The sequence below is a fragment of the Drechmeria coniospora genome, chromosome 01 (assembly GCF_001625195.1).
Source record: "Drechmeria coniospora strain ARSEF 6962 chromosome 01, whole genome shotgun sequence".
Lineage (NCBI taxonomy): Eukaryota > Fungi > Ascomycota > Sordariomycetes > Hypocreales > Ophiocordycipitaceae > Drechmeria > Drechmeria coniospora.
This window is the reverse complement of record NC_054389.1, coordinates 6,297,492-6,321,337: the sequence shown is the minus strand read 5'-3', so window position 1 is coordinate 6,321,337 and position 23,846 is coordinate 6,297,492. Positions and strand designations below refer to the sequence as shown.

The window sequence follows — 23,846 nt, the reverse complement described above, 5'->3', positions numbered from 1 at the left end:
GTCGTCGTCATGGGCGGGCGGTCAACAGGCGCCTTGAGCCGTCCTTTGACTTCCAGCACCCCCAACCCCCTCCCCCTCCCTCTCTCCCCTCCCCTCCCCTGCCCTCTGCCCTCTGCCCTCTGCCCTCTGCCCTCTGCCCTCTGCCCTCTGCCCTCTGCCCTCTGCCCTCTGCCCTCTGCCCTCTGCCCTCTGCCCTCTGCCCTCTCCCATCCCCTCTGCCCTCTCCCCTCTGCCTCCCCCCTCCCCCCTCCTACTCCCTCCCCTCTTCCCTCCTCCCTCCCTCCCTCCCTCCACCCTCCGCGCCCTCCATCGACATCCGATCTTCCGGGCGGGGAGGTGACACCTTCTTTTGACACTGCCATACCGTGCCGCCTGCTCTGGGTGCATTGCATGCACTTGATTGTACTTGGTTCCTTTGCATGTTCGTCAGCTGCCGTACTTGTACCCCGTACCAGTACAGGCGCTGACGCGACGACGACCTTGATTCGGCCTTCCCACCGAACCCGTTCCTGCAGTGCTTGGTTCGTCCCACTCTCACAGCGTCTTTGTTTCGTGACCCGTCCTCATCCTCTGTGCAAGCGTTCCATTCGCTAGGCCGTGACGATGCATGTTGCAAATGCCCATCGACCCTCTCCGTACTGACTTTCCTGCTTGTCAATGCATGGCGCTCGTCTTGTACGTGTTCGTGTGACGACGCCTTGACGCGACTGCTCACAGAACGATCGCTGTCCTCACTCGTCCCAGCACATCCAGACAGACGATGCAAGCTGCGGCGATTGGTTGCTCACGTTAGGTAGCAACGCTGCAGGGCTCAACCGTCATGCTGCTGGAGGAGTAAGCGGACAATTCGTTGGCTTTCTGATGGACAACCATGGGTCTGCTGAACATCACACCGGAAGGGACGGCGAGAAATCCAGAGCAGGACCAGCCGACCCGGCCGTCAAGGGGTCCCCGAGCGACGACGTCATGGTATCATCGCTGCGGCCCAATGTGTTTACGACGGCGCGATGTGTGCGTAATTCCTGGCATCGCCCGTCGACATGTTTACGTACCGCAAATACGAGTACGGAACGCATTTCGTCATGTGCATCTCCTCCTCGACAGGGTCAGTCTGATGGTGGGGCAGGCCACGAACTGTTTCGCATTTTCTCTCATTACTTCCGTGCTGCGCTTGCTCGCGCGCTTCCGACCAGCACTTGAAGCGTGCCCGTCTAGGCCAGCCACAAGACCTCTCGGCCGAGCCGGTTCATTTCGTTCCTCCGGCGCAGCTCGTGCATCAATGAACATGGCCCGGTAGGTTGATGGCATCGGGACGCACGATGCTTGCATGGGAGGCGTGTTGATCAATGGAATTTGTGCAGGTCCGCTATGACGACGAGCGTGTTCCATAGACGATGCTCACGGCAGCTGCCACACCCTTGCATGCGTGATGATCATTCTCACCCGCCGATAAAGTCGTTATCCAACGCCATGGGAAAAGCCTCAGGGCGGCATGAAGCCATCCATTCCACCAGAAAGTTACGGTATTGTTATGTATGTACGCCGTAGACGCCCCCCTCGCCCTCCCTCTCCCATGCATCATCTCCAACGTATTCCATGTCGACATGACAGACAGACGTCCCCTCACTCGGGAATGGACTGTTCGGCGGGCGGCGGCGCCGTCGCCTCGTCCTTCTTGCCCGCCCAGCTCCACCCCGAGTACCAGCTCGATCGCTTGTTGTCCTTGACCATGTCCTGATTCTCCTGCAGCAGCCGCAGCTGACGAGGCTTGCCCCCGGCAAAGGTCGTTCCGCGGTCGCTGTGCGACCGCGGCGGCGACTGCGACGGCGGCGTCGAGATGTCGCCCGACTCGCCGCTCAAGCTCGACGTCTCGCTTCGCATGCCGGGGAAGTTGCCGGCCGAGGGCACCTGGGTGCTGCTCGCGCTGGCGGCGCGACCGGCGAAGAAGCTGTGAGAATTCCGCACGTGCTTCGTCGTTGGCGACACGGCACCGTCGGGACCGCGGTACATGTGGCCGACGAGCGTCGCCGCGCCCGTGAACTGCTCGCTCTGCGGCCGAACCCGCCTCGAGTTGACCGCCCGCGACGGGTTTGCGAGGTTGCCGATGGGGATGCTCGGCGCCGTCTCCGGGTCGGTGTGAGCCGAGCTGGGTGCGCTGACCATGGGCATGGCCGAGGCCGGCCGCGCCTTGGCCCGTGCCTGTCCCCCGACGGCTATCGACTTGGCACGCTGCAGGAGGGACTGTCCGTACGACGCGTCCTTGTCGCCCGCCGCCGCCGCCGCCGCCTTGCTCGCGTCCGCTCCCGGCATCTTGAGGTCCTCGGAGGTGTCGAGGATGTGCTCAAAGTCTTGGTGCTGCAGCAGGCGGCCGATGATCTTGTTAATATACAAGGTGAGAGCCTGGTTCTGCTCCTTCAACGCCTTGAGTTCCGACTCCAGCCGGCGGTCGCCGTCGCCGTCGGCCTCGGCGGCATCCGACAGCTCGTCGGCGAGGCTCGAGCCGTTGGCCTTGCCCTCCAAGGCGTTCAGCGCATCCTGGTTCGCGACGGGGCCCATGTAGCTGAAGTCGCTCTGGCCAAAGTCGCCCTTGAGCGTCTTCTCCTGCAGAAGAAGTTGGTAGCTTTCGTTATCCTCCATCAGCCGTGCGTTGGCCATGCGCGCTTCCATCAGCAGCCGCTCGACCTCCTGCAGCCGACCGCCCCCCTGGTTCTCCGACTCGACCAGCTTGATCTGGGCCTCGGCAAGTTCCAGCCGCAGAGACTCGATGAGCTTGTCCTTTTGCAGAATAAGCTTGGAGCTGCTCCTCGAATCGCTGCGCTGGATCGACGACGGCGGCGCAAAACTATTGCCGTCGATCGAGGGGGACGAGTTCGCCACTGCCAAAGGTGGCCGGTTAGCGATCCGGCCACGCCGACGTCCGTGGGGCGAGGGCAAGGAAGAATGGGGCCGGTGCTTGCTCACATTGCCTCGACGACCGGCCATCGTCCTCGTTGTGGCTCCTCTGGGCCAGGTTGTCCTTCAGCCGCTGGATGACGGTCTGCATCGTCTCCTCCCTGTTGGCGAGATCCTCCTTTTCCTTGAGAATGGCGCTGCGCTCGGCCTCGTAGATGGTTTCCATCTCCCTGATCTGGCGAGTCGCGTCCCGCTTCTCGTTCCGCAGAGCCTCGAGCTGCTCCTCGAACTCGTGCGCCTTTTCTTCGAGCTTTGCCGACTCCTTGACGGCGTCGTCGAGCTTTGCCTGGAGGACGTCGACCTGCTTCTTGTACTTTTCCGACGCCTTCTCTTCCATCTCCAGACGGGACTGAAGGTCCTCGGCCGCCGCCGTCGCTTCGGCTCGAGCTTCCGACTCGGCCGTGCTCAGCATCGAGTCTCTGCGCGCCGCCGCGCGGGCCGACACCGGAGTGCCGCTGCGGATGGAGCGCGTCCTCGAGTGTCCCGTGGGTGTCAATGCCCGCTGAGCGTCGCCCGCCGGCGGCGGGGAGTCGGGGGAGCATCTTGGCGCCGTTTCGGACGTCGACACACGCTCGACTCCACCGCCCAGCGGCTTCTTCGAGGCCGTAGTCGACATTGTGGGCGCGCGAGGATCGTCCGCTGGCTATCGCACCGACGGATGAGGCAATCGACGGACGGACGCGGGGCTATCGAACGAGATGCGGCCGAGGCGGCGTCGGGTAATTATTCTGATAGCAGTACGAGTTATGTCGTGTCAGCCGTCGTCGTCGTGCTGCATTGTGCAAGGACAACAAGGCACGAAGGCAAGACGACGTCCGGGACCCAAAGGTGCGGGTGCACCTGCCCGCTGCCCGCGCTACGCTCCACTTGCCTCAACCGTTCAGTGGGCGGTGGGCTGTGGCTTGTTTTCGCAAGCGCTGCGTGCAGATTCGGCGCATGGGACGATGAGGGAGTCCCGGTGGAGCAGCAATAAGGGAAAGGTGCCCGGCGCCTAACGCTAGTACCTTGGTGATGCTAACAGCGACGAGGTATTATTACATGTACTTGTACAGCCACAATAGGGGTAACGCAGGTACCGCGATTGTACCCGCCGAGGTTCCTACGGCAAACATGACGCACATTCACACTGCCAACGTACATGACTGCCCCCCGAAAAAAAAAAAGAAAGGGGGGAGAAACGATGGCCCGATATAGCCCAGCTGGCATTTTGTTAGGCGAGTTTGTTTGTCCCGTTCTTACGTCGACGTCTCCGTGCTGCAGGAGCATGAGTGAGTTCCAGTGCACTTCGTAGCGTCTCTGGCGTTACAGCGAAGTCTATTGCCGCTAGCGCCGACGCTTGCGCCGTGTGAAAGGGCCAGCCGGGTCACCCCAATAACATGAACATTGTCGTGGCCCTTATCCCACATTGGAAATATCCAAATCGGGTAAGAGCAATGAGGGAGTCATGCCTGCGGACAATTGATGTACTGTACGGAGTACGGAGTACTGAGTTTGGAGTACTTGTACGGAGCATTACAAGCAAGTGTTGCGCGCGAACAAGTAATACTGCAGGTGTATGCGCAAGTACAAGTACTTGAGTACGTGCTGTAGAAAGTACCTGCCCATGATGACCGTAGCTGCTGAAAAACTCCAGGCATAACAGAGCGTGCGCGTACATGTATGCTGTACCTGATACGCACACAGTCGCCCTGCTTTATGCACAACGCAACTAAGCAAGTATGAATCCCAGCGTCGTCAAGGTGTCTACCAATTTCTTTGAGGCATGCCAGTGCGGTACACCTCTCTCTGCGAGGAATATCAATCGTCGATTGTGCCTCACGTAAATTGACTGCATCGAGTTGTCGCATAGCCGTAGTCTTCCTGGACTTTCAACTTGGGCTCTGACGGTCGAATTGCAACGGACAGTGGAGGACAGGAGGAGTAGCAAGCTGTACACTCTCCTAGCGCCAGCCAAACGACTTGAGCGGTTTGCCACGATGTGATTGATATAGGGTTCGACACTGCATCACATTCTGCCGCCGCATCATCCTGAACTTGAATGATGCATCCTCCAAGACAATCCAGGAAAGCGAACCTCGAATTGCCATCAACCGTGATCATCAGTCATGCACGGTCCATCTCGGGCTGACTCGAAATACATCAAAGCCCGAGCCAGAGCCCATCACAAGTCCTCGTGGGAACATCACAGTTCAAATCATGGCAAACGTAGCTATGGCGGGAGTAAAAGATCATCTGGTGTATTGTTTTATATCGAGGCCACCTTCTCGAGGCTCGCAAGCCTGTGAAAGCGACGCAGCAAGTCACATGCTGGCGTGAGCCTCTTGTTATCATTGTGGGCCAACGAGGGCTTCCAGCGATTGATTCATGATCGCGTAACGTCAAATGGTATATCCTCGAATGCCCAGGACAACATTTTACTCCCAACGCCGGCAAATGCAAAGCTACCGAGCCATGGCCTAAGCCTGCTGGTCGCTCAGGATGTCGGAGTCACCGGCATCGAGGATGGCCAGGGTAGAGCATCGGAAGAGCTTACCGCAGGCGGTACCCAGCTCGATCTGAAAGAGAAGCGTAAGCAAAAGTGAACCCTCCAAAGTCTAGACGACTTTATCTCTGGGCAGTGCGCAAAGAACATGGTTCTCGCTTAGCAGAGACTTGCTTCTAGGAAGCAAGCTTTGTCGGAGCAGCTGATAATACATTCGGAACTGCCTACGCGAAATGAAAAAAAAATCGACTACTTACGTTGTTGCCGGAGAAGTGGTGGATGGGAGCCTTGGACAGCATGCTGTAGTACTCGAGCTCGCTCTTTCGGAGAGGAGGAGTGTTGCCAGCGATGATGATCAGCTTGGCCTTGCCAGAGCGAAGGCTCTTCAGGGTCGACTTGTAGCCAAGTGTGACTGCGGACGATCCGTCAGCAACCGGTCAGGCCGAATCGGGGTCAATCGACGAAAACGTACCCTTGCCAGACTTCATCACAAGCGCCAGCTTGGAGTTGATGCTGTTGGCATCCTTCTTGCTCTTCTTCTGAGGGGCCATCTTGTCGGTGTTGGCTGGCGGCTGGCGACGGGAGACTGGGTGGTTGTTGTGAAGGGTGCTGATGGAGAAAGAGTTTACAAAATTCCGTGCCGGTTTTCCAACCTAATCGATGGATGGAAGTGAACGCACCGCAAATTGCGGGGCAGGGCTCACGGCGCAGACCAATGGTCGCTGGTGGGCTGGCCAAGTCGAGCCCTAAAGCGCCGCGGTTTAAGCGAAAAGCACCATTCGAGGCTTACCAATACTGCTTTGAAATCAAAGTGGTGCGCCTTCCGAGAAAGTGGTAATCCGTTTCTCCCCCGTCGGCTTCATTTTCCCCCCAACCCCATCACCCGCTGTAGGACAGATCAGCACAATCCGACAAGATGGCGCGCCGTCCCGCTCGTTGCTACCGCTACTGCAAGAACAAGGTGAGCATCTCGATATCTCGACGAGCTCGCCGTCCCGAACGTTGCGTTCTCGAAGCCCGGTCCTTCCGGTGGCCACGACGATGAGGGGAAACGTGCGGGAGATGCGGCGGGCTGGTGTCGACGACGTCTTCCGTCTGCTCGGGCATGGCGATTGCTGACCTGCGTCGAACAGCCGTTCCCCAAGTCTCGCTTCAACCGTGGTGTTCCCGACCCCAAGATTCGCATCTTCGATCTCGGTCGCAAGCGTGCCAACGTCGATGACTTCCCTCTCTGCATCCACCTCGTCTCGAACGAGTACGAGCAGCTGAGCTCCGAAGCCCTCGAGGCCGCCCGTATCTGCGCCAACAAGTACCTCGTCAAGCACTCCGGCAAGGAAGGTTTCCATCTCCGCGTCCGCGCCCACCCGTTCCACGTCGTCCGTATCAACAAGATGTTGTCCTGCGCCGGTGCCGATAGACTGCAGACCGGTATGCGTGGTGCCTGGGGTAAGCCCAACGGCACCGTCGCCCGTGTCAACATTGGCCAAATCATCATGAGCGTCCGCACCCGTGATTCCAGTACGTCGAGCCTGACGAGGATTCCCTCCTGCTGCTCGTCCCGTGCTAACGGGGCCACCAGACCGTCACCTCGCCCTCGAGGCTCTCCGACGATCGCAGTACAAGTTCCCCGGTCGCCAAAAGATCATCATCTCCAAGAACTGGGGATTCACCCCTCTTCGCCGCGACGACTACCTCGAGCGCAAGGCTGCCGGCCGCGTCAAGGTCGACGGCGCTTACGTTCAGTTCCTCAGCAACCACGGCCGTCTGGCGGACAACATGCGCCGCTTCCCCGACGCCTTCCAGTCGGAGGCTTGAGCGCTTGTTGAGACGGTATCTGGGTTAGGTCGGCGTCAAATGAATGTCAAATAAAAGACCTCTTGGCATGTTTCGGTACATCTCAAACTCTTTCGTGCTTGGAGCGACGGAAATCGCACGTGGCGAATGAATGTGTGATTGTCCTACGAGGCACACCGTCGGGCCCGTTTACGGCAGACCTCGACCTGCCGTCCGTCGTCCGTATCACTGCGGCGGACAAAGGTTGTTCATGACCCGTAGCCACGGCATCACTGGCCCATTCATCATGTGGTCTCTACGGAATGAAAGGAATCTTGGGTCGAGAAGCATGCGTCTCGCTGTGCTGTGACCTACCGCTCTGTGACCCTGACACTCGGAACGGACAGAAGCTGGGACTCTCTGCCTCGGACCACATGACTCGACAGGATGATCAAACCATAGCCGGCAAAAGCTCTGCCTGGGTGATGTAGACGTGTGAACAGCCGACATCAGAACTTGCTCCGAGCAACTTGCTGGTTTGCGGCATTCTGCCTCTCCTTCATCGCGACGTGCCGGTGAGCGTTTGCGTCGACAAGCTTGCGTTGTCAAGAGCAGAATCGCGTGCACGACGGCTGCCATGCGAATGAGAATGGCTAGGCAGCGGTGTCTCTACCAATGAAACCTCATGACACGGCGACGACGTTGCCGATACGGTAGGTACCTAACCATCTACGGAGTGCAAGTAGCAAAAAGGTTTGGTAGCTTCGCGCGTGACCGGCCCCCCTCATTCTTCTGAGGGAGACGGCGGCCTACACTAAGGGTCTGGAAGCGCCATCCCACACTCGCATCATTTGGCCGCTGGACGTCAACATTCACGGAAGCAAGTTGCAGACCGTGTAGAGAATATCGTTGTCTACGTGGAATCTGCCAAAGCACAAATGTCTCGCGAGTACACGTACACTATAAGCGGGTATGTTGCGAGACGAGATGTGGGCGCATGATGAGGCACTCTCACCAAGCCCATCAGCAGAAGTTGTGTCGCAGCGGAGTTGTTGTAGACCGTCTGAAAGCGGCATCAACGTCGATGTTTCAACGTCGATGTTTTGGAGCGCTTGCAACCATCAAGATCCGAGCCAACTGCCGGTGCAGCACACCGTCGTTAGAGTTCGAAACGGATATGAGGGCGTGGATGACCACATTTGCCCTAAACTTCCATTTCTTGCCATGGGCGTGAGGGGATATATTCCGCCCAAGATGCGCCTGATACGTCCTGCCTACTACAGTGTTCACCATCGGATCATGCGTGAAAGGAGCGTCGAAAGAACAGGCACGGATACGAGTACACCTTGCACTCGATCAGTAGTATACCATCAGTAGTATACCATCAATAGCATACCTGCACCTGCATACCTGCACCTGCACGCCTGCGTGGCCAGCAGCAGCGCTGCGATGCGGGTTTAACCACTTGATCTGGGAGTGGAAACAGTGGAACGATATGGGTTGCGAGACCGACATGAAGGCACCGGGATCTTGGTCTGGTGGACGCGAGCGAGAGTGGGTGTGCCGGATGATGCATGGCGTCGCATTCAGGGGCCTCGTGTGTGAGTGAACCGTGGACAGGACAGGCAGTTTCGTCCTTTCAGGTACATGCACACATCTACACCATACCTTTTTGCCAATTATTAATACCCACCACCTGCTACCAAAGTACGGCAGGTAGCAAACCACCTACCACTTTCTCGTAGAATACTCTGTCGTCGTCGTCGCGAGGGCTGGGAACGAGGAATCACTCGAATGAAGTGTAGAGCCACCGAAGCCAGGTGTTGGGGAGAAATTCGGTCATTTTGCTGATGCAGCGTAGCACAGACAAAGGGCAGCAAGACGACAATCGGGACGGTGGGCACTGGGGATGAAGCGGCCGTTCGTCTCGTCTGCACTGTCAGTCGGCGTTCCTCCGTACCTACCGAGTGCTGTACCTGTTCCACGTTCACTGTAACTGTATCGTTCTGGCGAGTCGCAAGGCACTAACTGGGGTAACACTGTGACGCTTAGCGGCACTATCTGTAGCACGCGAGCACGGCCCCACATGGGATCTGCTTATCTATGATCTAACTGGGCCAGATTCAGGCGCATTTGCGGCGAGGAAATGACGCCAGGCGCCCCCAACAAAGCGAGTTCGATCGATGAAAGGCCACACCCCCCCTCCCCCCCCCCTCCCCAACCACCGTCATGGTCACTGGTGGTGACAGTGGTGGTCGATGACAGACAGCCCACTGCATATCCATCTACCCCATGCACCACCACTGCCATCAGGTCCTCTGGCTCCCCTAGTTCCTCACCCCGGTCTTCGTCACCGGCATTGCGTCTTCATCCTTTGCCTTTCGAGACTCCGCATGCATTGTCCATGACGCATACGCCCGTCCGGAGCTGATATTGCGACATATCCTTACATCCACGCACGCCGTTACATGCACGAATAGACACAACACTCGTGGATTCTTGTGACGTCTTGGGACGACTCGCCCCACCCCTTCCCCCTCCGGGCCATGCTTGGGCATCGAGTGCTCTCTGTCTAGCAGGGCGTCTTCGTCAACAACGTACGTGCGGCTCACACCTACAACTATCCTCTCCTTCGGGCCCCAAGCACCTCCCCTCCGTCCGGCGAAGACGCTAGACGGCTTCTTTCCTTCCTTCCTTCCTTCCTACCTTTCGTCGGCATCGTCCATCAGCAAAAGCCAAGGGCATCATGGCTTTCCAGCAGTCGGCGCGCGCACCCCCGCAGCGGGCAAGGGCCGCTCGTTCCGCCATCGTCGAGGATGACGACGTCGCCCTCCAAGTGCGAGCGGCGTCCGAAGAGCGGGTGCAAGAGTCGCAAACCTGGGTCCTCTTCTCCCCTCCGACCGACACGACGACCACCTCGTACCTCACCGAGACGGAACACTCCCTAGACACGCCAGGCCGGTCACGGTTGAGCGATCTTGGTAGCGTCCAGGATCCCACAGCAAGATCGGCGCGGCACGACCGGTCCACCTCCTTCTCCGCCGTCGACGACGGGTCCGTGGAAGACGACGGCGAGCTCGACAGCCTCGACAGCCACCTACCCGAGTTTCGATCCCACCCGGGCGCCCAAACCTGGTCCGAATCGGGCCTCCAGCACCCTCTGCCCGTTCTGCCGACCCACGACGGGCTCGGCTCCTTTCGCTTCGATCAACCCCTCATGGGAAGGGACGTGCTCGAGCAAATCTACCAGTTCGAGAGGTTCAATCCTCGACGGGTTCGTCGGAGGCTCGACAGCTTCGACGGCGGACTTTTCGATGCCGAGCACGGCCAGAATCAAGAGGAGGAAAAGCGGCAGCGGATCGAGGCCTGGCGGCTTGAGCACAGCCGAACACTCATCGACGAGGTTCAGCGTGAGACGAGACGAAGACGGAAATCGCAGGCGTCGATGCACCGAGCCACGCGTTCTCGAGACGCCGAGTCCGACGACATGACCTGGCACGACGAGGACGCCGTCGAGAGCGGCGACCACCAACCGGACGGCTTTCTGGCCACCATGACGCGCAAGCTCATCAAGGACATGCTTGGTATTGACGACAGGCTCCTATCCGTCCTCCTGGGCGAGTCGCTTCTCGCCGATGACGATGGCCCCACCACACCCCGAGCGTCACCGACGGAGACGGGCACGGAAGGGGCCGAGGAGGGATGGCAGTTGGAGATGCTCAACACGCTGTCGAGGGAGGTGGGCATGCTCGTCAACCACCTGTCTCATCATCCGGGCGCCTTCTCGACCTACGCGCGGATGCAGCAGATGGCCATTCCCTACGCCGGCCTGCCCGTCATACCCGAGACGGCAGACACGCCACGGACGGCGGCCATGTCCGAGGCAGGCCGGCGTCCGAGGCAGCCATCCTTGCCGGCCTTTCAACCAACGATGCGCCAGCTCCCTCCGACCTTGGTCGTGCCCGACCGGAGAGTCGAGGAGACGACCGAGACGGGCAACGAGGCCGTGGGCATGGATGACGTCTTCACCAAGGACGAGTGGGAGCGGAGTCTCGACGTCAAGCTCGTCTTTCGATACGTCCTGTCGCACTTTGCGCCCCAGCCCAAGACGCAGTCGCCCGGCGCCCACACGAACGCGTCAACGGCGCAGGACGGCACCGCCAAGATCAGTCGCGTGCGCCAGCACCACCCGCTCATCGCCCGCTCCCGGGCCGCCGACCGGAGGTCGTTCAAGGCCACGGTGCCGGCGAGTTCGCCGGTGGCCCTGCGCCATCACAGCAGCTGTGCGAGCCAGAGCACGAGGCGGTCGGCGCGGAGGAGCAGCTGCTCGTCGAGACATTACTGGGACATTGGCGGTTCGTTGGGAACCGGATCGATGATCGCCTCTCACGGACCCATGGGAAGCTGGGGCGAGATTTGAGAGTCACGGATGCATAGCACACGACGGCCTATCGCTCGGTACCCGCATCGGCCGGTACCCTAATACCCCTCGTACCCCTCGCAAGCGTCCTCAGCTTCACGGCCGGGACCCGATGGCGCACGAGATGTTTTACGACTTATACATGTGTGTACAACCAAGTCTCTACTTCTTAGAATGAAGAATCCAACACAACTCAATTGCGGACGACTCGACCATTTATTTCATGTGTGCCGCTGATTCCACGTTTTTGTTTTTGCATGAGCGCACACAGACACACGCCCATCCGACCGATGCGAGTACTGTAGATGGAATTGCACAATGCAGCAGCATGCGAATGCACACTTGTACGTTTACACATGCGCATACATGAACACACATGATGCACATACAGGCACACGTAGGCCCACACATGCACAGATACTTCCACGCATACGTGCATGTTTTCATGTACGCCTGTTGCCGGCGTGTGGCCGACTATAAGCAAGCAAATACTTGGCCGGGACTCGAAAGCAAGAATGCCACTGCCTGGTTGCGCCTCTCGCGCCTCTCGCGCCTCTCGCCTCACCGCTGCGGGAGGGGCGATGGCAATAGGTTAGGCGCAGCCACATCTCTCACCTCGCGCGCTGGCCCATGCATATTCGCAACGTCCATGCATGATAGTTCTCATGCAGACAAAATAGTTGATGTGCAGACACGACACGTCATGCTGCAGAGTCGAGGGTAGCAAGTGGGTGCGTACAATCAATACCAGGAAAACAGAACGAGCCGCGGACTGGGAGGCAGCCAGGGACGGCGATGGAGGAGAGACATGCCCGACATGGGTTGCCGACGCACCGTGATGGCGACAACGACAGTGACAGTGACAGGAACGGACAGCGAGGGCAGCCATTGGACGGCACGAGATTCTGGTCGGCAAGCCGAAAGGGAGGCGATGCTCGAGGTGATGGAAGAGTGGGGCTTGGCACTATAAGTGTGCATATACGCCAGGCATTGGGGAGGCTGCCCCCCCGGAGAGCGCGGCGCGGCGCGTGGATCGCGTAAAGGCCCTTGCCGAGGGGTGGTGGAAGAGTCAGAGTCGATGCGCCTCCTCGTCGCGCTACCTCATCCCGTGCCCTACGACCCGATCGAGGGAGGAGGCGGCAGGATGATAGGCCGGTCAGGTGAGAGAAAGGCCGGGGAGTCATATGGAGTGATGGCCTGCCATGGAGTCTCCATGATGATGCGCAGCATGATGACGGGAATATGCTGTACATGTAATTAGCCCTACGCCCAAGAAAAAGATACATTTGCAGCTGGTGGTGTTTTGACTGCTGGTGCCCGCAGCGGTACGGCCAACGACCAAGTATCTACAGTACGGTGGGGTTAGCCTTGAAGGCACCAAATGAGAACTAAATACTAGGTTCCTAGTAACTACTAGGTAGTGCAACACCTGCTTTATAGTACATGCACAGAGTAGGTGTGTGCTGTGAGGAATACTAGTAAGCACTGTATGTAGTGTGGAAATGGTTCGCGCAGCGGCCCGCGATTGGCGTTGCGGGTTAAGCCTACCTGTACTGTACTCCGTACTCCGTACGCCGTCCGTACATGTAATACTTGCCCTCACGTAAATTTGGACGACCTCGAGCGAGCGACGCGAGCGACAGGATGAACGGAATCCGAGTTCCACTAGGCAGACTTATTTGTTGTTGGTTCGGATGGAGCAGCTAATACGGCTATTTATTTTGTTGTCTGTTGTTCTGTTTCATTTGGATTTTCCACACACGAGCTCGCAGCGCGGGGGTTTGCGCGTCGCCAGGACCGGAGTTGGCGGGGAAGCCTGATGGAAGTACTGTACTGTAATGCAAGTACTTGCTCCGTTCTCACCAAAAGTACAAAAGTACCCCGAACGTATCTCTAGCTGGGACATGTACAATGAGGTAGTCCCGTACTTGCCTCCTTCAAGCTCCCAAAAGCTCATCCCCTCACCTCTCCTCCTCTTCTCCCCTTTCCTCTCCTGACCTTTCTTCTCTTCATCTCTCTTCATCTCTCTTCGTCTCTCCTTGCCTCAACTTTACTCGGCGTCCCTCCCATTCAGCCTCTTCACCGCCGCCTCATCCTATCCAACGACCTCGTCCATCCGGCGCTCCTTCTCCGTTCGAGCTCGCTCGCGTCCAATTTCGACATCGACACCACGACAATCAGCTGGTCTCCAATCCCCGCCGCCGAATCGTTTATATGACCCCCCGTCCATCCCCTCGATTTCCATCTCAACAGCACTGCCACCACGGCTCGGTCTGTGACGCCCTTTTCTTCGACCTTCAGCGCCCTCTCCATTCTCTTCGAACGACATCGCCAAGGACCATGGACTAGATATCGCCCAGCCGCCGCTGCGCTTGGGACCCATGCGCGCCAGCTCGAATCGCGAGCTCCTGACGCGACCGGTTTAGCAACAACCCAGTCCTCGATTGCTCTCGGTCGATCGAAGCCAGCAACTCGAAATATCCTTGCATGGCATGGTCTGACCTCGCTTGGCCCCCTTCAATGGCTGCTTCTCCGCCCGATCTGTCGCAGCCCGCTGCAGCCATTTTCGACATATACAACGATGCGACTGCACACAACCCACGAGCTTTACCCGCCGGCGGTTGCAACTATGTCGATCTAACACCCGGTGCCACGGGTGCCCAGTGCGGTTGTCGCCGCTTCTGGACCCGCCTGATGCCCGGCAGTCCAATTTCTGATCAGGCGGGCTGGTGCATGTGTAACCATCATGCCTGTTACCATGACCATGGACCTCGCGACGCACCACCGTCGGATCCGAATCCACCCGCCGGACAGGAAAACGAGAAACCCAAGACCGACCGCGAGCCCCTGAGCCCGATGTTGGATATTTCTCTCATAACACCACCCGCTCTGCCCGGCATTGACCTCCCCAGCTTTGGCACCGCAGCCCCCCTTTCCTTCGTCCACGACTTGCCGGCGGAGGACGACATCCGAGCCATACCCAGTGCCACCCAGTGCCCTCCCGGATCCATGCCCGATACCTTGGCTTGGGGCGACTTTCTCCATTGTCCCGTCTCCGCAAACACGAACCCGTTGCCCCCTATTCCGTCCCAGTGTCTGATGGCGTCGCAAACCGCTTCCACCACCTCGTCGGTCCAGACGAGGTACCTGCGACCCTTTGCCGGGAAAGGTCTCAATACACTGAGTGGTGCCGGTCCATCGAAGCCGCCAACTCCATCGCCACAGCCCAGTCAACAACTCGTGGCGACCCGGCAGCAATTGGGTTACCGAACCGACCGGGCCGCATTCGTGAACCCCGAACATCATGACGCGACGGCCTCGAGGCCGCAAGAATCCACCCAGACGGAACCTTCAACCGCCCCTGCCTCGGGCGGCGTGGCTCCGCATGCCATGGCTGAGCTCGCGGACGTTGTCAGCGACCACGGACGTCGTCTGGACAGGGTGGAGAACACGTCCTTCCACGAGGACTGTCATGATAGGTTCGATAACCTGGACGTACGAATGGCCGAGTTGGAGACGAGGGTCGATGAAGTCGAGAAGCTCGCGGCCAACGACAACGCCAGCCTGGCCAACATGCGCGTCGTCCGAGACGACGATGCTGCCACGCAAAGCATCGCCTCTGCCGCGACGAGCGTGGCAAGTCGTGCCGCGCATTCCCAGGATTTCATGACTCACATCCACTCTCTCCAAGCCCAGGTTTCTCAGCTGCAATCGTACCTGCCCTCCCTCGGCCATGCCTGGGAGATCGAGGTCGTCTTCCTGCCCTTCCCCCTGAAGAGACTCTGGCAGGAGGTTGGCGAGTTCAAGACGGCGGATGCCGCCGCCTGCGTCGACGATTGGACACAGCTGCCCATGACCCACAGCGGTGCAACAGGACGCTCGCAGTCGCCGTTCTACAACGAATGGGCCGCTGCCGAGCAGGACGTCGATTGGCTGCTGCCCCGGGCGTGCGGTGACGCAAGCATCACGGATCGGCGGTTGCGGAGCAGAGGCTTGATTCAATCAGTCGCCGTCAAGGCCCCGGATTACCGAAGCGTCCAATCTGCCGTCAACCTGGCCTTTGCCGCCGCCTTTCGCGAAATGCAGATGGGCCCTCGAGCGCACTCGTCCGACCCACGATTCGCCAAATTCGTGGGGCTGCAGCAGTCATGGGTGCCCCTTCGCAAGATTCACAAAGACTCCCGGCTCCGCTTCTTGAGCGCTTACGAGATGATGAATCCGAGCCTATGGGACGTGCAATTCCTCAACTCCGTCATGATGAGATCCTCGCAGCCGAGGCTCTTCATCACCCACCCCGACGCATACCTGCAGGACCGCCACGCGTACGAGACTGGCTGGAGCTGGCAACGAGTGCGAGAGATGAGTCGCGTTTACCCAGATGTACCCGAGTCGCAGGAGGTGCCCGAGGCCGATGCCCTGGAGGAACACTGGTCGTGGACCGAGCAGCTGGATGACGTGCCGAGCCCGCCATTGTCCATGGGCATGCGCCGCGGAGGGCACCGCGTGTCCATGTCGCCGTTGATCGTTCCCGGCCACGACGGTAGGCTGTGGCGAAGGTCAACAAGCCCGGCCGTTTGGCGGGCCCAGTCCCCCGTGCTGACCACTCGAAGACCGTCCTTGCCACCACACATCCGAACAGTCTCGGTCCTCGATTCGGCACATGCCCGCAGCTCGCCCATGGTGGATGGACGTCGAGTGATGTCGTATGGCAAGACTAGACGCTCCACACCAAGCGCGAGAGCCATGTCACAAGCAGGCGTCACCAAGAAACGACCGCGTTCGCCTAACCACCTGCGCTTCACACCGAGAAGAACCGCCTCACCAAGCCCGCTGCCCCCTGGTTTGCGACGAGGCGAGACGCCATGCGCCTACGCCACGCCGTACAGCAACGTGCCGCTGCAGGAAATTCGACCGCTGCGCAGCACCAGTGTGGCGCGCACCGCGACGGAGTATGCTACCGATCTGGACTACATGCTCACCGACATCAACATATACGAGAATGCATCCGACGATGAGTCATACGTCGACAGGGACGAGGATGAGAGCGTCACGAGCGAGGAGATGACAACTCATGCTCAACCTGCGCGTGACTCACAGCCATGGCAGCTGCCTGAGGACGAACCGTGGCCTGGCATCGAGGACCAAGAAGGCCTGTCCGACGGGGAGAACATTGACCCGCAGCAGCAGCAGCAACATGACGACAGGCGAAGCGATGCCAGCAGCCAACCATCCGAATATCCAAGCACGAATCGCGCAGCACCTCATCATGGCGGTGCCGATTTCCGCATTCACGAGGACGAATAACGTACGATTGGACCATGCGTGTCACGTTGACAACGACGATGGCGTACCATTTTGCCCTTTTTCTGCAAGGAGTTATGAATGATACCATCTTGGCGCGAACCGTACAACTTAAGTACTCCTCTCCAACCATGCGCCGCACCCATCTCAGTTCTCACCCCCCCTCCCCCCTTTGTAATATGTTCATACCAATAGCGGCGATTCGTTCTGCAGGCGTATTTTTCTGTCATTTATCAGGAAGGATATCCGACTCACATCATCACCATCATCATTATAAGCATCAGATACTAGATATGCATTGCGCACGTGGGTATTCATTGCCAGACGGCTGGGATCTAAGCGGGAACGTTGGCAATTTTGGACAGTGTTCTGGCGGAACAACAGGGACGGATAGGCAGCGGGCCCTTGCATGGACGGCTGTTTACGGCAATTATTCAAGAAATGCCTGCGAGGTGGTTTGCAAGCGAGCATTTGGAACGTATGCTCGACTTTCTGTAGTACAACCTGAGAAATCACACTCAATACTGCCGGCCGATGCTGTCACTATATACCCTTTTGCTGAGCACGCCCGGTGGTAGCGTCGTTTTCGTTCTCACTGTTCACGGCTATGTCGAGAGTCAAAACAAGCTTGCGATTTTCATCCTCAAAGACGGCCGCAAGGATATGTTTCAAGACTTTAGCATACTAGGAACTGCGCTGACAACTCCATACTCCTGTCCCGTCTATAATGCATCACCTGGTGTCTAGCTAATGCATGAGAATAAAACCTTGAAATGAAAACAAAGCAATGGGTCGCCATCACACGAGCATCTGGAGCCCGAGTGCCAGGTAGTAGTCCTGGAAGACCGCATGTATGCGTAGGGAGCTGACGGTACCCAAGCATCTCGGGATGGAAAAGCGGCTTCTCTCTCGATGCGCAAGTCTGTGGGCACTTCTTCTAAGTGACGCTGTCGATTGCCGCAACGCCCTATCCGTCTCTGATGAAGCAGGAACGCCTCATCCTTTGGCATGCTTCGACGCAAGCACATTGTGGAGTGATTGAGCACCGAGTCGAAAAAAAAATAGCAATGCTTGGCTCTCGGAAACAAATATGGCGAATTCGGACCATCAGTACCACGTTCTCTTGGGGTCTACCTTGTAGAGAATGCGGCATTTTAAGCTCTGGCACATCTTCGCACGGTCGAGCCTTTTGAACTTGGGCCCCGCGGGGCCAGTGACATAGTGGTATTGGCCGAAAAGGCGCCATTGACGGATGTCGGCGAGACTGTAGACTTGGTCACCCCAGCGGCCCTTGAAGTGAAACCACGAGGTGGGCGCGTTGGGGTTAGACGCAGCCGGGACGAGGCTGTGGGTGTCGCGGGTGTTGTGCCTCTCGACAACGTTCTCGGCGAAGTGTATGTCGGCCAACTCATCTTCGGGCTCCGGTATCTGGCTAATCTCGCCATCGAGGGGGTCCCACGTGTCTTGAGGGTCCTCCCGGGTGTAGTCGTAGTGATAGGCATAGTTGTTCAGGGCCGGGTCCCACAGGGGGCCCTTGTCCGTGACATCCTTCAACATGCGGAACGGCAGCACGTAGGGATGATCGCCTGGCAGCGGGTACATGGCATGAGAGCCGACAGCAGAGTATATGACGGGGCGTTCGCCACGCTTCCCGACGGCATCCCAAGCGTAAGCTTGTCCGCCCTCGTGTTCGGAGAAGAAGATGCCGCGAGGCTCGCCGTTCTCGAAGCGAATCATTGAATGTTCCCAGTCGCCGATATGGTTGCCAAAGCGAATGCCCAGCACCGTCTGGCCAAGATTGTAGGAGTAGAAGAAGAACCAGAAGGCGTCGAGGATACCGGAACCCTTGTCGACGAGGATAAGGACAGCAGGGGCTCGGGAGTAGCCGCTGGCATCCGGCTTGTGGCCGCGCGAGGACAGGCGGGGCATCTCGGACCGGGGCCGCTGCTGGTGCATGCCGAAGCGAGGGGCAGTGATTCGATGCAGGGGATCGTCTCTGCCAACATCAAACCAGCTGGTCGTTTCCTTGCGCATGTCGGGTTTCTCCTCGTCTCCCGTGGGCTTTTCCTCACCGTCGTCCGGGAAGGGGTTGGGTCTGTTGAAATGGCTGTGCAACCATTGGGGTCGGGTTTCGACGTCGTCGGCACTGTGAAGCACGATGACACCGTCGTTCTCGTTCAGCTTCTGTAGATTGTCCAGAGTCCAGCGGTCGGTGGTGTTGAGGAACTCGCCCTCGACGCTTACGTTCATGTGCTGAACGTGCTCGCGGATGTCGGAGGGCCAAAACTGCTCGCCCGAGTACAAGTGGACGAGGGGCGCGTAGCGAAGGACGAAGTCGGGGACGGGCTTGAACTGCTTGCGTCTCTCACGGGCATCACGCCTGTCGTCGACACGACGCCGTCGCTTGGGCGATGCACCGGTGCCGCCAGCTTTGGATCTGTCCCCGATATCCTCCCAGGATAAGGGAGGTTCGAGGTCGGACCTGCGACGAAGCTCCATCCTCACATCGTCGTCCTCGACATCCGATTTCGAGCTCAGGGGGGCCGGGAGGGCGGCCGGGTCCTTCCTGAGATGAAGCAAACCGCAGATGCTTATCCAGCGACATATTTGGCGGTCCCAAAAGTAGGGACTGCTGTTGACCCAGAGGCTGTCGCGTGCTCGCTTCTCCGGGCTCGGCGGCGACGGGTTTAGCGCGCGCGGTGCGAACCAGGCGATGAAGGAGACGAGGAGGAAGAGCGTCACCAAGATGGTGCCTCGACGCAGCCAGAGCATGACCTCGTTCCGGGGGGGGGACGGACCGTGGCTCGTCCCTGGCGGCGTCGGGGGTAGCGAAGTAGGGGGGACGGCGAAGCTGACCGGCTGGCTGGCTGGCCGCCTGTGCTCGGACGCACCTCAGAGGTTGCGGCAGTCGACGGATGCGGGCCAAAGGAAGGCGGGGAAGAAGATATGAACAGGGAAGAAGTTGTGAGCAAAAGGACGGACGACGTGGTGCCCTCGCGGGGGTGATATCGGAGACGTCTCCGCCCTCTGAGGATTGAGTGGAGGAGGGTGAGAGTCGGGGTTTGGAGGCGGTGGAGGAGTAGAGATCTAGCGGTCGGATGGAGCGGGAATGCAAGATGGCGGCTGGCAGAGAAGGGAGGGACGTGCGAAACCAAGGCAATCTAGAGCGGTACGCATCTCCAAGCAGGGCGGAATCCGATCACGATGCCTCTGGCGGCATGTCAACGGCGAGTAACGGAATAAGTGGTGTCGAAGACGATGCCCCGAGATGGTGAGACTGACGACAAGTGGAAGGGAAGCGAATCGAGGTTGCTCCGTTGGAAGGGTGGTGGATGCATGATCGCTTGGCTGTTAGCGGCACCTCCCGCAGTGATACTGGGCCTGCTAGCAGAGTACGTGCGGTTTCTATGCGAATGCGGGTGGATGTTAGGTACCGGCTGCACGCACATGTACATGTAACTGAGCACCTAAGTACATGGGCTCCTTGCTCTGACAGGTTGTTCCACAGGTTGTTCCTGCACTGCACTTTTAGGCAAGTACTCTACTAGGTAGTAATTAATACGTGAGTACCTTAGTACGGAGAACAGAGTGCCAACGGAGGACTGAGTACATGTACGCGTGTTTGCTTGTATACTATAGGTGCTGTAATTAATATTCTAGTTCGTACCTTTTAGAGCGAGGTGTACTCTTTATTGTGGCGCAAGTGCATGTAGAGTACTTACAGCCCCAGTACATGCACAAGCACTCGCACAAGTAGAGTATGTACTTGGCTTGGGCGGCTGTAACTCGTGCGTCATACCACACCACTCGCACACCACATGGGGACTGGAACCCGCCTTTGGCATGGACGCGCTGCGGTCGGCGACTGAGGGTGGGGCCTGGACGTGCCTCGAGGTGCCTCAATGGCTACAGAGGAGCTCCTACGTAGTGCTGATGGCCGAAATCGCCTCCTTGTCTGACTGCGCTGAGGAATTATTAATGCGACTAGATGCTGAATTAGGTACTGATCGTACGGTCCATGTATCCGACGTTCCCGCGCATCGCCAACGGTACTAGGTACCTAGGTGCCTCCAGCGACTGTTTCGGCGAACAGTGCGGACCACAGATGGCCAGCCTCTACTCCGTGTAGTAGTACACCTACAGTACAATGTGATGAATGATAATCGCATGGCTCGCATTACGCACAGGAGCAGCAGCGAAAGCAAAATGTATTCTTACATCGTATAGATTCGAATGTGCCTTTATGCATATGAGTATGCACACCTGCCCACAGGATTCCTCGTCGTGTGTAATATCTCGTACAAAACTCCGTAGAGAGTAGCGTATATGATCATGCGTAGGTGTACTCAGTACATGCGAGAACATGTAAATACAAATCTACTTGTACAAGTAGCACTCCATACTGTACTGTCACTCCGCTAAAACCTGCGGCTACGGGGCTTGGCTGCTGCGGCCTGTCATTCGCATCGCCACTAGGACATGATCTCCATAGGGTGTGCCGCTACCTGGGCCCACCACCCTGTGGTCCCCAAGCGCCAGGCACCTTGTGTGCACCGCATGTGCTGGCCCTTTCGCGGCCATCGTCATCCCGCTGCACGGCTCCTCAGTGGGGATGCTCACTCAGTGGCCTCTAGCAATAGAACAAGCTCATGGGTGGTAGATGATCAGCGTTCCGCAGGCTTTCGTCTCGAATATGTCTCCTGCAAATAGTCTGTCCCCATCGCACCACACGCAACGCGTTGGCCGAGGGCAGGGACCGTCGGTAGTTAGTCCAACGTCCCTGCAACAGATTGAATGGCGCGTCGCGCGCTGGTCAGCAGGACGCTTGATATATTGATGGAGGCCCGGCTCGACCACCGCCCTGTAAGAGTCGACATCCTTGCGTCGGCGGCAGGCGGGCTCGTCCTCACAAGACGCACCGCTGCCCAAGGCCCATCACCAGACCACGAAAGCCAGCTCACTCGGCCCACGTCCCATCCGCTCTTTCTAATTCGCCCTCGCCGCTGGTTGCCTTTGTGGCTATTGGTTGAACCCGGTTGAAACCGGTCATCTGCGCTGCGTCAACTCGCTGGCCTGCAAGCTTGCTGCAAGCGCGAGCACGACGGCGAATTGCGACCGCACCCCTGACGCGCCCCTTCGTTGATTATTCCCTTGTCGCTCTTGCGAAAGTGCCGGAGCCAGGCTGCTGGGATGCGTATTTTTCACATGAGCCGTCCGCCGACTCATCTTGTTGATGATTGCCCCGTCGCATCAATCGTTGCCCGTCATGGATGCATCTTCGCCCCCCTCGTCGTCGTCGTCCTCTTCGCCTTCGAGTCCCTCGCTTGGTTGTGGCAGGTCGTCCCATCGGCTTGGTGTCGGCGTCGACAGCGCACTTGTACTGCCCATACCGGCAGCAGAGGCGCCTCGGCCCCCTCGCGCCTGTCGACGTGATCGGGCCCTGTGACGGTCCGAACCGGACGATTGTCCTCGTGCTCTCGCTGCGCTCGCACTCTGCGTGCTGTCATCGCGCGCCGCCGCTTTTCTCCGGATTCGAGGCTTGAAATCGGGCCCCTGCTTGTCGTCCCAATCTTTGCCGTCACCATCCGTAGCATACACTGTCACCTGATCCATGTCTTCCCTCTTCATCTTGAGCGCAATCAGATTCTCCAGGAAGCGAATCTGCTGCGCTCTTTCGCCCGTCCTGTCCTTGCCCGGCGGGATCCTGATGTTCCACTCCTCGCGAATGGCCGCCAGCGAGTCTTGTTCGGGGGCTCGCGGCTTGGGTACCTTCTCCGTCGTCATGATCCGTGCGGAGCTCGCCGCCAAAAAATCAACGCCTTCCTTCAGATTTCGAAGTGCCGGCAGCGGGTTTTGCTCCTTGTGCTTCGTCAAGATGGCTTCAGTTCCAATCACCTCGGCCCACTGTCCCTCAAAGACGCGACCTCGGTAGGAGATGACGGGTCTGTGGGAGTGCAGCTCCAGAACTTGAATCTCATCGAAAGATTCTCCCTCCTCGCCGCCGTCGACTTCGCCGTCGTCGTTGTCTCCCGCCCGACGGGGAGTGGCCTGCTTGTCCGCGGCCTTCTCTCCATCCTCCAAGCCCTTGGATGCCGCTTGAAGTCCCGGGTCGAGGGGCGGCCCGGCGTCCTCATTGTCGTCATCTTCTTCGTCTTCGTCGTCGTCGCCATCCGCTCCGGCATCAGGCTCGGCTTCGTTTTCGTCGTCGCTGCCGTCGCCGTCGTTGCCCGCTTTGCCTCGTGTGACTTTTTTGCTCGGCCCTGCCGGTGTCTGATCCAACCAGTTTTTGTAGTAGCCTCCACGGCTGTGATGGGGCATCTTTTTGGACTGCTCCTTGAACTCGGTGTACGAAAGCTCAACCGTCAGATAGTATGTCTAAGCATTGTCAGCGCAAGCTATCGGAGGAAAGGAAGCTTCCGTGTGTGTCCAGACCTCTGTCTCCGTTGTGGAATACTCGTACTCCCACTCGTCTTCGTCATCTTGCGCTACTTGATTGAGAATTTCGTCAAGGCCTAGAGCTCCTGGCTCGTCTGGAGTGAAGACGGGTGTGGACGACATGCTGGGCCGCAGCCGTTTTCGTAGAGCGAGTCGGCGGAACTTATAGGTGTCGTGAGGACGACCCCGGAAGATTGGCAAGAGTTTCCGGAGCACTCCGTCTTCTCGTGAAGCCAAATCAATGGAAGCCAAAAAAGGGGGTTTCGGGGGGGGGCAAGACGACAACCAACTGTGACTTGGTTGTTCTGCAATGGAGAATCTGGAGAAACCAGGTCCAATGTCACTCCTGAGCGTGGAGGTATGCGCAGAGTGGTGCATGCGGCAAAACGCTTATCGATAAGCAGCGGCTCCTCGCCACCAGCGCATGCTTCCGACTTGGTCGCTCACAGCGTCGTAGTGGACAAGAGTGAGCAAACGTCTTCC

General features: G+C 58.5%; 7 protein-coding genes across 7 annotated transcripts; 3 read left to right on the top strand and 4 right to left on the bottom strand.

Moving 5' to 3' along the window:
• Window positions 1-1,623: 1,623 nt before the first annotated feature.
• Window positions 1,624-3,568, bottom strand: DCS_01613 (M protein, serotype 2.1 precursor; the record flags this gene model as incomplete). The annotated part of the gene is made up of 2 exons (XM_040798945.1): window positions 1,624-2,876; window positions 2,962-3,568. The coding sequence occupies 2 exons, from the start codon at window positions 3,566-3,568 to the stop codon at window positions 1,624-1,626; spliced, it is 1,860 nt and encodes a 619-aa protein (XP_040659828.1).
• Window positions 3,569-5,408: 1,840 nt separating this feature from the next.
• Window positions 5,409-5,985, bottom strand: DCS_01612 (60S ribosomal protein L30; the record flags this gene model as incomplete). Its single annotated transcript, XM_040798944.1, has 3 exons — window positions 5,409-5,507; window positions 5,692-5,846; window positions 5,907-5,985. The coding sequence occupies 3 exons, from the start codon at window positions 5,983-5,985 to the stop codon at window positions 5,409-5,411; spliced, it is 333 nt and encodes a 110-aa protein (XP_040659827.1).
• Window positions 5,986-6,350: 365 nt separating this feature from the next.
• DCS_01611 (60S ribosomal protein L10-A-like protein) lies at window positions 6,351-7,249 on the top strand (the record flags this gene model as incomplete). Its single annotated transcript, XM_040798943.1, has 3 exons — window positions 6,351-6,395; window positions 6,568-6,952; window positions 7,014-7,249. 3 exons carry the CDS (start codon window positions 6,351-6,353, stop codon window positions 7,247-7,249), a joined length of 666 nt encoding a protein of 221 aa, XP_040659826.1.
• Window positions 7,250-9,953: 2,704 nt separating this feature from the next.
• DCS_01610 (uncharacterized protein) lies at window positions 9,954-11,627 on the top strand (the record flags this gene model as incomplete). The annotated part of the gene is made up of 1 exon (XM_040798942.1): window positions 9,954-11,627. One exon carries the CDS (start codon window positions 9,954-9,956, stop codon window positions 11,625-11,627), a length of 1,674 nt encoding a protein of 557 aa, XP_040659825.1.
• Window positions 11,628-14,147: 2,520 nt separating this feature from the next.
• Window positions 14,148-16,931, top strand: DCS_01609 (uncharacterized protein; the record flags this gene model as incomplete). Its single annotated transcript, XM_040798941.1, has 1 exon — window positions 14,148-16,931. One exon carries the CDS (start codon window positions 14,148-14,150, stop codon window positions 16,929-16,931), a length of 2,784 nt encoding a protein of 927 aa, XP_040659824.1.
• Window positions 16,932-18,035: 1,104 nt separating this feature from the next.
• On the bottom strand, window positions 18,036-19,700 carry DCS_01608 (vacuolar sorting-associated protein; the record flags this gene model as incomplete). Its single annotated transcript, XM_040798940.1, has 1 exon — window positions 18,036-19,700. One exon carries the CDS (start codon window positions 19,698-19,700, stop codon window positions 18,036-18,038), a length of 1,665 nt encoding a protein of 554 aa, XP_040659823.1.
• Window positions 19,701-22,178: 2,478 nt separating this feature from the next.
• DCS_01607 (Transcription factor TFIIIC, tau55-related protein) lies at window positions 22,179-23,486 on the bottom strand (the record flags this gene model as incomplete). The annotated part of the gene is made up of 2 exons (XM_040798939.1): window positions 22,179-23,303; window positions 23,361-23,486. The coding sequence occupies 2 exons, from the start codon at window positions 23,484-23,486 to the stop codon at window positions 22,179-22,181; spliced, it is 1,251 nt and encodes a 416-aa protein (XP_040659822.1).
• Window positions 23,487-23,846: the final 360 nt, after the last annotated feature.